At 50.0% G+C, this 16,555-nt stretch overlaps 1 protein-coding gene across 1 annotated transcript; it reads left to right on the top strand.

Moving 5' to 3' along the window:
• Nucleotides 1-1,361: 1,361 nt before the first annotated feature.
• Nucleotides 1,362-16,553, top strand: LOC137905537 (histone acetyltransferase p300-like; the record flags this gene model as incomplete). Its single annotated transcript, XM_068749782.1, is given in 29 exon segments — nucleotides 1,362-1,455; nucleotides 2,958-3,577; nucleotides 4,155-4,334; nucleotides 4,830-5,133; nucleotides 5,476-5,589; nucleotides 5,724-5,966; nucleotides 6,280-6,385; nucleotides 6,500-6,628; nucleotides 6,761-6,878; nucleotides 6,962-7,145; nucleotides 7,367-7,444; nucleotides 7,671-7,756; nucleotides 8,033-8,188; nucleotides 8,711-9,172; nucleotides 9,671-9,919; nucleotides 10,035-10,230; nucleotides 10,463-10,581; nucleotides 12,154-12,393; nucleotides 12,521-12,609; nucleotides 13,583-13,663; nucleotides 13,969-14,025; nucleotides 14,243-14,320; nucleotides 14,817-14,884; nucleotides 15,295-15,380; nucleotides 15,382-15,446; nucleotides 15,555-15,815; nucleotides 15,904-16,069; nucleotides 16,163-16,330; nucleotides 16,437-16,553. Coding segments are annotated over 29 exon segments (4,914 nt in total), but the record flags the coding sequence as incomplete, so codon positions are not given.
• Nucleotides 16,554-16,555: the final 2 nt, after the last annotated feature.

The raw sequence follows: 16,555 nt of genomic DNA, 5'->3' as shown, positions 1-16,555 counted from the left end.
AGGAGAAATCGAGTCGGGAGATACGAATGCGTGTGAAATCCAAGGAAGGGGGTGTTTTAGCGGAGCGGAGACGGAAGAGAGCTAAATATTATCCCGGCGAGGGGAGAAGCAGCGGAAACGGGGGAAAACACCAACATGAAACGTCGTTATGTGTCCGCCGCGGAGGAAGGAAATAGTCCGCGTAGGCAATTACATCAATAAATTGCTACCGGGCAGAAGGGAAAGGTGGAAAAAAGAGAGACTGGTTTAAAAAAAGGAGAAGGGGGGAGAGATAGCAACGCGCAGGGGGGGCACCCCCCATCACGAAGCGGCAATGAGAGCGTGTTTTCGCGGCTGTCAGCGTTCGTGTGAAGCTCTCCGCTTTCGAAATAGCCATAATTCCTCAATGAGCCGCCGCCGCCGACCCCCCTCGATAGGGCATCACGGTAGAGGCTAGTAGTCGAACATAACACGCGAAACCCGGAGGGGGGGGGGGGGAAGAAAACCTCTGCATAAGCAACCCCGCAAAACGGGATCAATCTCATCGCCAGCTGATTGACAAATCGATCGGCAAAAAAACCGAATGTGCAAACACGTCTCTGCTCTCCGACCCCGGTGCCTTTGCACGACCCAAAACACCAAGTGTGCACGTACGAGCACGCACATGCGAGATAAAAATAAAAAACAACTCGTGCATGTAAATATACATCAGTTGTAGACTCTTTTTTTTTTCTTTCCACGCGAGTTGTCTAAGCGTGGGCTTCCGTGGGTTTCACACCGTTCTGCAGAACTTGTTCCGGGACCCCCCCCCCCCCCCCCCTGAAATGCAACAGAGGATCGTGCAGGAATCCAGAACTTAACACAGGAACAACTCCTGCCTTTGGGATCACGTCTATCGAGTCCTGATCGAAGCCTCCCACCGGAACGCAGGAATCTCCCGGGATGGCGGTCGTGACCGACGGCGGCACGGAGGACGGATCTCGGGACGGTTTCTGCGTCGTGGATGTGGCTACATGAGGTTGCTGGAGGGCCGCACGCTTTCTTTCGTTCTCTTTTTTTTTTACCGACTCCACCTTGCCACCTCCTCCTCGTGAAATCAGTGAAGAAACCACATATCCCGACCCCGGGGGGGGGTGGAGGTGGTGGGGGGGCGGCTGATATCTGCATAGGGGAATAAACCGGGAGAACTGAGAAGGGGGGGAAAGAGTTCAGCGCTGCTGTCTTCTCTCCCCTACCGGCCCCGGAACGGTGGGGGGAAACCAGCAGGAGCCTTTCTCTCCGGGACAGGGACACAAATAAAGGGACGTACTTTGTTGGGTCTTTTTTTTTTTTTTGCCCGACGTGGATATACAGCAATTTATTTTAATTTTCTTCGCCAAAATATGGCCGATAATGTCCTGGAGTCCGGCCCGCCTTCAGCCAAGAGGCCCAAGCTATCCTCTCCGGCTCTCTCGGTGTCCGCCAGCGACGGAAACGGTGAGTATTAGCTAATAATCATAAATGCGGCTACGCCTGCTCGTGTTATTGATCAGGACGTCTTTGAAGTCTCCGGTAGAGTTTACACCAACTTGGCTGTACAGACACGGAGTTTCTTTTAAACATGGATATATATATATAATATTATTTGGATCGTACACGTCTGGGATTACGAGATAAATCTATTGAACACAAAACGACACGCAATGCTGATCAACTTCTCCAGCAGGAATGTTTTGATGCGCTAGCTTCCACGGGCTAGCTAGCTAACCTAACTCCGGGGTCCTCCTCCAAACAATGGGGGGAATCGAGTCGCCGCGGTTCGCCTCGAGTCCGTGTAGTTGCTATAAAAGTTAGTCGGGCGAAACGGCGAGGCCAAATGCGGCTTCCCCCGACACTCCGCAGGGCAAACGAACGATGGTTTGTCCGGACTGGGCTTTAGGAGAAAGTAACGGGAACAGAGCTAGCTAGCTAGCGGGCTAACTTTCGGGCAGAGAAGAAGAAGAAGAAGAAGAAGAAGAAGAGCGTCTCCAGCTGAGCTCCGTTAGCCGGCTAGCTAGTGGAGAGGGAAGCGGTAGCGAGCACCAGAATCACTCCTTTGGGGGTTTTGACTCTGTTCCGAGTTGAGATGAAGACGTTCGGAGTCTTTTGTTCTGGTGTCGGGAGCCTTTTGACTCGCTCTGCTGCACCGAACCAGCCATTGTGTCCCGAGCTAGCCATTGTTCCGGACTTCGTTGAAGTTGCGCAAAAGGCTCGCTCGTCCCATGGATCTGCGGCAGTGTCGATCGAACTGTGTGAATTAGTTAGAAATGGAACAAAAATAAAATCATCGTCCCTAAAACGGCTTCCTCTGTCTTTGTGTTTCTTTTTTTTTTTTTTTTTAAAGCTTCTCTGCGATATTCTCGTTCACCCTCCATTGTCTGTCTGTGTCTGTCACCGGGCTGCGTTTTGTGCGTTTTACTATTCAGTGCGACCACCTCGACTGTTTATGCCGTGCGCGAATGTCAGACAGTAACAATTGACGTGCGTGTTCATTTTACTGCGTTATAACGCGGTGAGAGGAGCGGAGATTGAAGCCGGTCGGGAATGCATCGGAGCTTTCAGGTGTGCCAGGTCACCTGTGAGAACAAGCACGCCTGCTGACCTGCTGGAAAAAGCTCTACGTGAGGATTTAGCGTGTCAGAAGGCGCCATAAAACTGAATCTGTTTTTAGGGACATCTAAAAGGAATGACTCGGATCATTCATGCTGAAAGACAGATGTCTGACAGCTTTCTCTGGATAGTTTTATTCAAGCTCTATCCTGTGAAAATATGAGGGTACTCAAACTACATGACAAATATGAAAAGCCAACGGATCCGTTTTTAAATCGCTCTCTGTCCATTTCACGCTTTTGCACCATCAACCTGCAGATCAGACGCATACCCGTGCAGTAGTCTGTATTTGTTGTAGTTTTCTTTTCATGGTTGGTAAAACTTTGTGTTTTCCTCTCTCTAATGTCCAGATTTTGGTTCGCTCTTTGACCTGGAGCATGACCTTCCGGACGAGCTCATTAATTCTTCCGACTTGGGGCTGACCAATGGCGGGGACGTCAACCAACTCCACACCAGTCTTGCTGGACTCGGAGGAGGGATGGGATTGGGAGGCCAAGATGCAGCTGCCAAACACAAGCAGCTGTCTGAGCTTCTGCGCGCTGGAGGACCCGCGCAACAAGGTGGTCCTGCTTCCACGGCGCCGGGGGCTTCCATGGGGATGATGGGTCTTTCCTCTGGTGGACCTCAAGGCATGCACCCCCAGGGCCAACAGCAGCAATCCGGATTAATGCAGCAGGTCGGAATGGTAGGCGGGGGGGTGGCAGCGCTCAGTCGGGCTGCTGCTATGATGGGTGCCCAGAAGGGCAACGCTGGACAGCAACAAGGTCCAATGGGCGGACAGGTGATGAATGGCTCACCGAGAATGGGTTACCCTGGCAACGCAGGTATGGGCAACAGTAATCTGTTGGCAGAGACCCTACAACAACAACAACAACAACAACAACAACAACAGCAGCAGCAAGGCAGTCAGCAATTGGGCCCTGGAGGTCAGGTGGGAATGAGACCGCAGCAACCGGGGGCCCTGAACAAGGTAAGTTAAACTAGCGGGGGCCCTAGGAACTAATATCTACACGGGTATACACGTTTTACTCTATTACAAATGCAGTGAGTTAACTAAAAGCAAATTTAACCAATATCAGTAAAGGCATTCAAAGGTTCTGGTTCTCATAAAGGGCTACTCACACTTGTGTTTTATTCAGTTCATATTTCCAATATCCAGTTAACCTCCTTGCGCGTGTCAATGTGTTCACCAATGGCTGCGACTTTGTTCTCAATGTTTGGAATCACATTTACTAAAACCGTGAAGTTGTTAAAGCGCTGACGGTCCTGCCCGCTTCAGCTCTGCACTGGAACCCAGTCATGTCCTGCAGGTCAAACAGACTGAATCAGCTGCAGTCTGTGCACTGTCTGTATTCAATGTGAGTGTAGCTGCATGTCAAACTAAATTAAAGGTGGAATTGTTGCACTTTTAAATACATTTTCACTCCAAGGTGCTGAAATGATCTTTTTTTTTTTTACTTTTACTTCTTGCCTGTGTCGTTCTCCTCCACCTCTCCGTCTCTCATCGCTCCCCTTCTCGTCTCTGTCCTTTGTTTCTTTACTTCTAGATGACTATGATGGCCAATGCGGGCCCCTATGGTGGTCCGTACAGCCAGTCTGCTGGCCAGGGGCTGCCCGGAGCGGGGCTGGGCCCGCAGCTCCAGAACAAGGCAGGCCTGGCAAACAACATGGCCTCTCAATTCAGCATGGACAAGAAGGCACCACCGGGTCAAAGCATGTCGGGGATGGTAAGATTTTGTTCTTATATCACAGGAGATTTACTCCTTTAGCTGAATCTAAACTAAATATACACACTTGAGAATCTCCCTCTTGGTGTTTTATTTAATTTTTTCACATCCCCGTTGAACTTGTCCGACTTAAACTATCAGTGTGTGGTAAACAGGACTTTTCATGCGTCTAAAGGGCAGATCTCCTACCAGAGGTTTCAGAGATTGAATCCTGATGCTGTTTTAGATCTTTCCTGTCAGAGCTCTGTGTAATATGATGGTCTTTGTGTGAACGTCTTTACTGCGCCTGATCAACCCTTCTCATTCATAAATCCTTTCTTGAGCAAGACGAGTTCGTTAAACTTCCTGTGACAGTTTTGGCAACTGCATTATTTTTTTAAAGGATCATCCGCATTACTTTTCTTATTAATTCCAGACTCCCGATAGTCGTACTCCAAGCTTCAGAATATGAAATTATTATTACTTTTTCTGTGTTGCCGACTTAAGGCCTCTCAGCAGCAGCAGCAGCAGCAGCCAGGCGCAGCGGGCGGCGTGTCTGTCGGCGGAGCGGCGGCAGTGGGAGGGGCCCAGGTTGGGCTGAATGCCGTGGGGACCAGTCCCGGCGCAGCGCCCCCCACCGCAGACCCAGAGAAGCGGAAGCTGATCCAGCAGCAGCTGGTTCTCTTGCTTCACGCGCACAAGTGCCAGCGGAGGGAGCAAGCCAATGGGGAAGTGCGGCAGTGCAACCTGCCCCACTGCCGCACCATGAAGAACGTGCTCAACCACATGACTCATTGCCAGGCTGGCAAATCCTGCCAGGGTGAGACTCTTGATTTATGTCCTTTGATGCTTTTATGTTTGGTTTATTCTGCAAGCACAAGCCAAGCTTCATGTGTCTGTTGCAATCATTTCTCTTTCTTGGCGTTCTTCTTTGTGTATTTGTTTATGATGATTATTTATTTTCTCTGGTGTCTATTCATCCTTTTTTTTTTCTCCCTAGTATAGTTGTACTTTATGACTCTTATAACTTGGTCTCTGGCATCTGTATCGTTTCATTTTTCTTCTTCTCCTCCCTCCCTGTTCCTCTGGTCTCTTTTTCATTTTATTTCTCTCTCCATCTTACCGAACCTCTGTCCCTTTTTTTTTATTTCTTCTCCCTCAGTGGCGCATTGTGCCTCATCCAGACAGATCATCTCTCATTGGAAGAATTGCACACGACACGACTGTCCTGTGTGTCTGCCGCTGAAAAACGCTGGAGACAAGAGGAACCAGCAGTGTGAGTGTTTACACGGACATCTAAACGGAATCGGTTCTGCAACCACATGGCAAACCGGTTTGATACTAACCCCCCCCCCCCCCCCCGTGTTATCTTTCCGCTCTCTGTCTTCTCACCCGCTGCTCTCTCAACAGCTCTTGTAAATAGTGCCGGAGTGGGTTTGGTAAACTCTTTAGGGTCAGGGGTGCCTGGCGGACAGCCCAACACTCCAAATCTGAACCCTCCAAACCAGATTGACCCCAGCTCCATAGAGAGGGCCTATGCTGCACTCGGGCTCACTTACCAGGGAAACCAGATGCCACAGCAGCCGCCACAGGCCGGCCTGCCAAACCAGGGGCTGCAGGGTCAGTCTGGGATGCGGACTCTGAACACCATGGGTTAGTGTGCTGCGTCGGCAGTGAATCTGTGCTTCGCTTTACTGCACCTACACACTAAAAAAAAAAAGGTTTACGTTTCACACCACACAATCTAATGTCATTTTGAAACGTACAGAATCCAGATTGTTTTGCTTTCATTCGATGTGTTTTGATTGGGCCCAGCTCGGGTATCCGTGCAGGATCTGTGCATGTAGCCTAAGCTGCTCCGTTAAGCTTGATGCGCGTCGCAAAGGATACATTCGTGTGATACCTCAGTGTAGCTCGTCGTACTTATGTCAGGAATTCACACATTTTACAACAAAACTCTTTCCAGGAGGAAACTCTATAGGGGTGAATGGTGGCGTGGGGGTGCAACCCCCCAACCAGCAGTCCAACCTCATGCCAAATGCCATGCTGCACAACAACATCAACGCACAAAGGTAGGACGGACTTTCAAACCGTTTTCTACTTGAGCCGGGTCAGAAGTACTTTTGTATGTGCTTAATTCATCCTTTTATCTTTTTTTTCTGTCCCCCCCTCCCACCCCCACTCAGCTTGTTGAGTGACAGTATGGGAAACATGGGCTCGATGCCCACTGCAACGCCTCCCTCTAGTGCAGGCATGAGGAAGTCTTGGCATGAAGACATCACGCAGGACCTCCGCAACCACCTTGTTCACAAGCTGTGAGTCTGCTTTCCTGCAAATACTGCAAAAAAAATAAATAAAAAAAACCTCCCTATGGGACTAATGTGATTATCAGATCCTAAATTGTGATTCTGGTCACCATTGTGCTTTTCGTCCGTGCACGAGAGCAGCGTTCAGGCCATCTTCCCCACTCCTGATCCAGCTGCACTGAAGGATCGACGGATGGAGAATCTGGTGGCGTACGCTCGAAAAGTGGAGGGCGACATGTACGAGTCGGCTAACAGTCGGGTACGACACGAACAGAGCAGCAAGTACAGCATTGAGACGCGACCGCCAGTTACAGGGTCAAATCCCATCCCGTCTCCTCCTAGGCGGAGTATTACCACCTTCTAGCAGAGAAGATATACAAGATCCAAAAGGAACTGGAGGAGAAGAGGAGGACACGACTTCAGAAGCAGGGCATGATGCCCGGCCAACCTGGCATGGCCTCCCCAGGCCTCCCACAGGGGCCCCCTAGCATGGGACAGCTGCCCATGGCCCCAGGGCAACCCCCAAGTAAGTAAACGCTTCTTCTGAATGTGCACCGACGCGCGTTAAAGGCGATCAGTCTGGCTGTTGAAGAAGGGAATGGCGACGACGGCGCGAACAACTGAACATTAAAGAGCAGCAACAAAAGAGACCGGGAACTTGTGACGATCTCATTTTGAGGCCGTTCGTTTTCGTAAGAAGACGGATTTTTATTGGTTTTTATTGGTTGCTGTGACCCGTCTCTCTAGATGGTCCGCATGCTGATCCGTCCATGATCCGTCCAGCTGGACCCAATCAGATGGTCTCCAGGATGCAGAACCCCGCAGGTACCGTTCTGATCGGTGTTAGTCATACTGTTGCAATGCATGTTGGGTAGCCAGATTTCCAGAACTGTGTTGTACAAGCTTGAGCTTTAAGATAAGAATTGGGTGGTAGAACGCACCGCAGGAGTTTCCTCCTTTGTGTCAGGAGTTCTGCTCAGCAGGCGAGCTTGTTTTCATCATTTACCCAGATAGACGCTTTTAGGCTCATTTCTTCTACGCTCACGTCAAGGAATGAACCAATTTGGTCAGATGGGGATGCCGACGATGGGTCAGAGGTCGACGCCTCCTCTTCCTCTCAATGCTCCAATGAACCAGGTTGGCTTCTTTTTTGGTTTACGCTGTCTCTATCAAATATTCATTTTTGGTTATGAGGCTCATCTTGAAAATCAGTGAACAAAAATCTTTGAAATTTTCACCCCAGCATCACGATGGGTAACATTTTTATATATATATATTTAAGTATTGTGAGGAATCTAATATAATCTGTGTGAACATGAACAAAAGATTCTAATTCATGTTTTCAAGTAAAAAAAAAACAACAACCTTTACTAAAATGGTCTTATCTGAGATGTTTTCCTGTCTTGTTTCCAGATGAGTATGGGAGCAGCGAGGATGGGGGGTCAGCCAAATGCCGCACAATTACAAAACCAGTACATCCCTCCAGGCCAGTTTCCTGGGTCCAGTCCCGGCCGTGGTTCTGGTCCTGTTGGCATGAACCAGCCAGGAGCGCAGACGGCTGTGCCACCGGTGAGCATCGCGTAGCAGCATCTTGTCATGTAGACGCCAGTTTAAATGCCAGCGGTCTTCGCAGAAGGAAGGGAACGTGTGTGATTTAACTTTCGGACATCTGAAACCCGCTTTCTGATTCCCAACGAGGATGAACACGGGCTCTGACTCGGACAGTGAAGAATAGCTGCATAGTGAACGGACCTGTTTGCACATAGTCCTTGTCTGCTGGGAGAGATGGATCACGGCTCTTCATTGGCTCCGTCTGCGACTTGGAAGACTGATTATTTGTGCTTTTTGGCAGTGTTCTCCGTTTCATTAATTCACATGATAGGTTTCAAGGAGACTAAGTGAAAATAAAAGTGTTGTGTTCCAGAGTGGTACATCTGGTAGAACCTCCTTTCTGTAATTACTCATGTGGTTTTAATTGTCTCCCGTACTCCAGCTTTCTTTAGAAGATATTTTCTAGTTGGACGAGCAGCAGAGACCTCTCTCTCTCTCCCTCTCTCTCTCTCTCTAACCGCTGTGTCCTGTCCTCTGTAGCAGAACCAGTTGTCGACGCCGCCTTCCCACCCAGCCAGCAGCCCCGCAGCACAGGCTCCAGGCTCCGGGGCTCCCGGAGGTGCCATGGGGCCTGGTGGCGCCGGCGGTCCCGGGTCCCTGCCCAACCTGCCTCCTTCCTCCACCCAGGCCAACTCCTACCCGCATTGCCCGCCCATCCGAACAAACTCGCCCTCGCCCTCGCCGGTGCGCAGCTTAACGCCTCAGCCGCACCAAACGCCCCCCAGAGTTCCTGGCTCTCAGACCCCACAGCCGCACACTCCCGGCACGCCCCAGCTGCCCCCTCCGCAGCAGCCGCTGGGGCTGGCGGCAAACTCTGACAACGGCAAACAGCTTCCGCAGCAGACGCTTGGGGGTGTGGCTTCCTCGGGCCCTCAAGCAGGTCAGGCTTCTTCAGTGCCTACCCAGAATGCCCATGTGCCATTACAGCTGACACCGACGCCAGTGAGTACCCCCCCCCGACCCCCCACTCCCTTTAACCCTGTTTTACCCATCCTGCCGCCTGCTTCAGTGGGCCGTCTGTTCTGAATGCTCTTGGGATTCCCAATATAATTGTATGCAAACAATGAATTTGTGTATTTGTTTTCTGTCAGAGATGAGAATAAGCCAAAAAAAAGAGTGAAAAATCTTCAAAATACGTCTTTATAGAACTAAAATTTCAGATCAATAAGTTTTGCTTTGTGATGAAAGAATTTTCAAATTGTTTAAAATATACATTTTTTGAAGGGCACTTGTCTATTAGCAAGAATTGGATAATCCAAATCCTTTATTGTCAATAAGATAAGGGAACCCAATAGAAATGGTTCCCTCCTTTTCACTTGGTGTCGGCTTATTCTTGCCTGTCCTTGCAGGCTTTCTGTTTTCGCCGCATCCTTTCGTATTTTAGAATGCAACGCGCCATTTCGTCAGTTCCCCATAAACGTCTGTCCGCTTCTGTCGCAGCTCTCTCCAAGGCCCTCTCTGGCAACAGACGGTCAGGTGTCCTCTCCAGCCTCGGTCAGCAGCACGACCGATCCCGGCTCCCAGCTCACTCAGGCAGACGGTGCTCTGTCCAGCCAGGAAGACATCAAATTAGAGGCAAAGAAGCAGGAGGAGGACGACGAGGATGATGAAGGCACTGACAGCCAAGGAGAAGGCAAGGGAAAGTTGGGCAAGGGTCAACCCGAAATAAAGAAAGAGGAGAAATCGGAGGTAAGATCATCCACGCTGACTGGAACACGCTTATCCGGGCGCCTGGAAGTCCGACGGGCGTTTTATGAGACTTCAGGCCACGAGTTTTGTTGTTGGAGTTTCTTTATCCTCTCAGATAAAGAAGGAGAAGCCCTCTGGAGACGGCTGCAAAGGGGAGCCCATGGACACATGCACATCCTCCATGCCACCGTCCATAGTAACCGGTGAAGACAAGAAGCCCGAGGTGAAGAAGGAGCCCAAGGAGGAAGAGGAGGCTTCGGGGTCCGCAGCGACAAACAGCTCCCCGGCCAGCAGCCAGAGCAAGAAGAAAAGTACGTTTGGGATTTGTCCTTGCTGATTTAGCAGCTGCAGCTCTCTGCACGTTGAGAGAGGCTGCTCGAGGAAGGCGGTGTGTGTCTGTGTGAGGTCCGCGTCCACCAGGGGTGAGGCGCGCCTCAGAAAAGCACGGCGTCTCTCGCAACTGCCAGCGTTCCCAAACGCCGCTTTTCTCCTCTCCCTTTGCCTCTCTAAGTCTCTTTTGTCTCTGGTTGTTCCTGCTTCCAGTCTTTAAGCCGGAGGAGCTGCGGCAGGCTCTGATGCCCACCCTGGAAGCCTTGTACCGGCAAGACCCCGAGTCCATTCCCTTTCGTCAGCCGGTGGACCCCCAGTTACTGGGAATACCCGTACGTATTCGAACTAGTAACAAAACTAACCTGGTAAGGGACTGCGCTGGCTGCCATTTTGCTTCAACTCCTCTGAAAACGCCGCTTTGTTTTGTTTTGTTTTTTCCATCTTTAATATTTCCTCACCTTTCTCACTGCTGTTATATTTTCTGAACTTCTCTGCTCTTTCTTCTGCCTTTATATATTTTTATTTTCTCCCATTGCATGTCGGATGTTCAGACATTTTCTTTTGGAAGAGTGTGTGTGTGTGTGTGTGTGCACACTTATTTATTTACTATTATGTTTCTCTTTAACTTGTCATTTGTAAATCAAAGCAATGACTCTTCTGAACTTTTAACCTTGATGAACGCCATTAAAAACTTGGCTCGGCAATTTCGGATTTGTCCACTGAATTTAAAGGACAGTTAAAAACTGTCACACAACAAATACATAAAGGACGATGTCCAGCACTTTGTGTTCGGGGTTTAAAGGAAGAACATTTGCTTTGAGAACACTTCAGACACACTTTGCTCTCATTGCTCTCATTCTCCTTTGGTTCCATACGCCGTTTTGTTTTGCTGTTTTCATTTTAGCATTTCATTGCTAGCTTTCTAGTTCAGTTCCTCACCAGTAGTCGTGTTGAGGTGGGCAGTGTGGAGAGACGGGACGGCACCTTCGCCCTCGGTCCTCGTAGGAATAAATGTTTTCTGAAAGACGGTGACACTTTGTTCCGCCTGCTCCGTGCTATTTGAAGTAGCGCTTATTTTCACTATAACATGCATCACTTGCTTCTGACTGCTTCCGTTCAGAGGCGGGTCTGTTTCCTTACTCTTGTCGCCATGGTGACAGAGCTGGGACCCCGTTCTGTGAAGCCCACCCATCCGCCCTTTCTTGATGTAGCGCTGATTCGCCGTCTTTCACGAAACGGTGTTTTAGTTTGAGAACTGGCGACTCGTCCGTCCCTCTCGCATTCGCCTCACCTCAGCACCGGTTAAACGCTGGACGCCATGTGACCCGTCACGCCGCTGCTGTCGTTAACGGCAACCACCATGTTGCTTCAAACGCGTGGAGCTGCCTGCCTGCTGTGTTTCCGCTGCTCTGTTCTTCTGATTGCCTTGCCTTGAGTGATTTCACCGGGCTTGTCTTTGCTACCGGTGATCTTGTCTGTACCTTTTTTTGCATTTTTATTTTTTTATTTTTTTAAATCGCATATCGGTTGTGTCCGAGTGGCAGAAGCCTGCTCCTGTAGCTAGGAACTGAAACTGTCGGGTGCAAAGCAGGAGAGCCGGAGGGCAGAAGTTGTCACGTCTCTCTCTGTTTGCACGCACGCCTCCTTCTCTGCAGCGCTCAACAACATTGTCCCCCCCCTGCACCCTCTTGTCTCCCTACTCTGGTCCCACCTGGTTGACGCCATCTTCGCCCCCCCACCCCCCCTCGCATGGCAACGGCAACCATCCATACTCTTCTCTCCACCTCCGTCACCGTGGCCCTCCTGGTCGATGAAACCCGCCCACCATCTCGCTCCTCTCCTCTTTTCTGGTCTCCTCCTGCCCCTCAAATCTGGATGGGGGTGGGGTGTTCCTCCCAAACCAGGACTACTTTGACATCGTGAAGAACCCCATGGACCTGTCGACCATCAAGCGGAAGCTGGACACGGGACAGTATCAGGAGCCTTGGCAGTACGTCGAGGACATCTGGCTGATGTTCAACAACGCCTGGCTGTACAACCGCAAGACGTCTCGCGTCTACAAGTTCTGCTCCAAGCTAGCGGAGGTGTTTGAGTCGGAGATCGATCCCGTCATGCAGGGTCTGGGATACTGCTGTGGGAGGAAGGTGAGGCTCTTGTTTTCTGCGTGTGTTTATGGCCAGTGGAGAGTTAGAGCTGTACAAAAAACCAACACGTCTACCTTTCAGTTGAGAGAAGATCATTTAATCAACTTTTTCATCTTTGTTTCTACAGTTTGAGTTTTCCCCCCAGACGCTATGCTGCTATGGAAAGCAGTTGTGCACCATTCAGCGTGATGCTGCGTATTTTAGCTACCAGAACAGGTAAGGGCTTCGGGCACTTTGGAGCACCGGCGGCGACCCGACAGACGTGCTCTGTGAAAAGATCTGCTTTGTTGCGTCGTGTTATATTTTGCACGCTGATGCCGTGCTGTAGGAAATGTGATCGGTGCAATCACAGATGAGTTTTGATTTGGCTTCAGCTGGTTGCCGTGGCGCCGCTGTAATAGTGCACCCTTTTCATTTTTGCTGTCATTCATAAAGTGGGCTCCTCTGGCTCCATCGTTGTTTTCGTTGCGCCATTGGTTGCCATGGTAAAATAACATCTGGATTCAAGAAGGGCGGGGGGGGGGGGGGGGGGGGGGGTGTATCCATCCTCACCACCGGAAGGGAAGGATCCCACTTTCTGAATGATCTGAAGGATGATGGGTCTCTGTTGCTTTATTTATGTTTCCTCATCCACCTGTCGTGTTTGGAGACTCGTACCCCCCCCCTCCACAGCTCCTGGGTCTCTCATGTTGCTGTAATGTTGTTGTTGTTGTTTACCACTGAATGTCTGATGCTAATCTTTGCTTTGCCTTGGCTCTCTGTCCTCTGTTGATTGTTGTTCCCCATTCTGCCCCCGCCTCCCTGTGCGTCTGACTTGTAACGATTTATTTCACGCTTTTTTTAATATTCATTTTGACCCCCCCCCTCCCTTCCCCCATCTCCCTCCCCTTCTCTCCCCTCTTTTTTTTTTTAACGCTTGTGTTGTCTGCATTGGCCTGTTTTGGCGTGACCAATCATCCACTGCGAAATTTACGCGCAAAATCAAAACACCCGCCCACACAAAAATCCTGCTTCACGATTGGCTGCTTCCTCCTGGGCGACGACCTACCTTGCCCTCTGCCTCCTCCTGTGTGTCCGCCCCCTGGCCTGTCCTGCCCTGATTGGCGGCTGCTTCTTCGCGCCCTCACTGTGATTGGCTGTGCTGATGGCGAACGTGTAGTTCACCAAAATATGGGCTTCTTGCTGACAGGTACCACTTCTGTGAGAAGTGTTTCAACGAAATCCAGGGCGAGAGCGTTTCCCTGGGGGACGACCCCTCCCAGCCTCAGACGTAAGTGTCGGTGTCAGTCCTGGATTAAATTTTTTACTGCTCTTTGATTTAAAAGTCCAAAACAAATACAGCAGGGATTTTTTTTGTCGTTGTCGTCTTTAATCAAATTGTGTAAATTCATTTTTGGAATAGTCTATTCTCTCTAAGTGAATATTATCATCTCCTATAGCAGGAGCCTCATTCTTAACTCTGCCGTGTGTTTTAGATCGATTTTCTTAAGTGTCGGATCAAACATCGGTATTTGCTGATGACATGTAACCCTCCCTCAGATGTTACATCTTTGTTTGTTTCCTGATATCCTGAAGGTCCATCAACAAAGAGCAGTTCCAACGAAAGAAGAACGACACCCTCGACCCCGAGTTGTAAGTCACAAAGCTCGAAACTTTCATTTCGGCATTCATTTTTGACGCTCCGGGTCTTTGACCTTTTTGTTTTAGCACTCGTTTTTCACGCTCTGGATTCCTCGTGCACGTTTGTCACTCTTCTAAGGATGTTTTCAGGATGCGACACGCTGCCTTGTGAACTTGGGACATTGTCTGTGTTCTGTGTTCCCTCATTCTTTTCATTCTCTCTACTCAGGCTTGTGGAATGTATTGACTGTGGTCGTAAAATGCACCAGATCTGTGTGCTGCATCATGAAACCATATGGCCGTCGGGGTGAGCCAACAATCAGGCATCCACACACACACACACACACACACACACAGACACGCGCAGTGTTCATTGTGTTGCATGAAAAGGTCTGGAAAATGCGTTTGTCTTTCTATGCACCTTTTTTAAAAAGCTGTAAAATCATCCAAATACACTTTTCTCTGTGAAATATGAAAGTTTCCACATTTGGAAATGCAGTTTAGACCAAGTTTTGGAAATGAAAACATGTTTGTTAAATACACGCGAGACTGCCGATCCCAGCCGGCGTGACGGCGGGAGGGAGACACGCAAAGTCGTGCAGGCTTGAACGCAGATGGAGCGTCTCCTTCCTGTTGGGTCTAATTAAAAAAAGCGACTTCGGGCTCATTCCCGTCGTTTTAAAGAAAGAGACGCTGCCCTTCAAGTCGTAGTCGTCGTCTCGATTCAACTGTCGTTGCTGCTGACAGAGCTGCAACCTGGAAATGTGACCATGTCTTCTCTTCACTTCCTTCCTGACCAACAGCTTTGTGTGCGACAACTGCCTGAAAAAAGCAAATAAGACGCGGAAAGAGAACAAATACGCAGCCAAGAGTGAGTACAGGAGCGCTCTGTACTTCTCTTTCAGGATTCCAGAAATAATCAATAATCAGTTTGTTTCTGTCAGGTTTTAGATTCTATTTATTTGTTGTGTATTTGTTAGCGTTTTTCTTTAGCGTTTTAAAGATAACTTGAATAATTGAGAGCAGTAATTCCGGCGTGTCATTGAACGAGGGAATAAAATGGGGTCACCGGGCAGCATGCGATACGTGAATATTTAGAGAGACGTCTTATTGCTTCCGTGCTCAGACTTGGATGAGAAGAGCGATGCAGCTCTGTATCTAAACATCGTACACACATATATATATATAATATATATCCGTGTATTCATGGTGGGAGAACCGTCGCAGGTTCTGACTGAGGGCGGAGATGCTTGGTTGTTGATCTTTCCCACTGCTTCGCAGGACTTCCTCAGACCAAGTTGGGGGGCTTTTTGGAGATGCGGGTGAACGACTTCGTCAAGCGGCAGAACCACGTTGAATCTGGCGAGGGTCACCATCCGCGTGGTCCATGTTTCAGACAAGGTGGTCGAGGTCAAGCCAGGCATGAAGTCCAGGTAGGGACTGCGGTTCCACCGGCGGTGGGGAGGGGGCGGGGGGGGGGGGGGGGGGGGGTAATAGTGGCACGTATTTTGATGACTGCCCCACTGATGGACTTCCTGCAGGTTCGTCGACAGCGGGGAGATGTCCGAGTCCTTCCCATACAGGATGAAAGCCCTGTTTGCGTTTGAGGACATCGATGGCGCCGACGTGTGTTTTTTCGGCATGCATGTTCAGGAGTACGGTTCCGATTGCCCGCCTCCCAATCAGAGACGAGTCTACATCTCTTATCTAGACAGCGTGCACTTCTTCAAGCCTCGACACCTCCGAACCGCCGTGTACCACGAGATCCTACTGGGCTACCTGGAGTACGTCAAGAGACAGGGGTGAGAGAAGCGCTACCACCTGTCCTCCACGAGGAAGTGGGCGGAGGGAGTATCCCAGTGGCTGAAACCGCGCTTCTGCCCGTGCCAGTTTTACCACAGGTCATATCTGGGCCTGTCCCCCCAGCGAGGGGGACGACTACATCTTCCACTGCCACCCGGCTGACCAGAAGATCCCCAAGCCAAAACGCCTGCAGGAGTGGTACAAGAAGATGCTGGACAAGGCCGCTGCGGAGCGCATCGTGCACGACTTCAAGGTGAGACATTTTTGTCATTTCCCCAAATTTAACAAGCCCCCACCTCCCCGGGACGTAACTGTTGTTCAAGCGCCGTTTCCTTCTGTGCATCAGGACGTTTTCAAGCAGGCCACGGAGGACCGGCTGACCAGTGCCAAGGAGCTGCCATATTTTGAGGGAGACTTCTGGCCCAATGTGCTAGAAGAGAGTATCAAGGAGCTGGAGCAGGAAGAGGAGGAGAGGAAGAGGGAGGAGAACAGCACTTCCAACGAGAGCACAGAGGTGAGTCCCCCCCAAGCGCCTTCTTCTGTTGTTGCTTTATAATAATAATACTACAAGGTGGGGGTCATGCTTTTAAATGCCACTTTGATGATGAAAATATTCGCAGGCCACAAAGGGAGACAGCAAAAATGCCAAAAAGAAGAACAACAAAAAGACGAGCAAGAACAAGAGCAGCTTGAGCCGAGCCAACAAGAAGAAACCGGGGATGCCGAACGTGTCCAACGA

This window comes from Brachionichthys hirsutus, chromosome 16, assembly GCF_040956055.1.
Source record: "Brachionichthys hirsutus isolate HB-005 chromosome 16, CSIRO-AGI_Bhir_v1, whole genome shotgun sequence".
NCBI classification, from domain to species: Eukaryota; Metazoa; Chordata; class Actinopteri; order Lophiiformes; family Brachionichthyidae; genus Brachionichthys; species Brachionichthys hirsutus.
The sequence above is the reverse complement of the archived record's forward strand: the minus strand, read 5'-3'. Positions and strand labels throughout refer to the sequence as shown.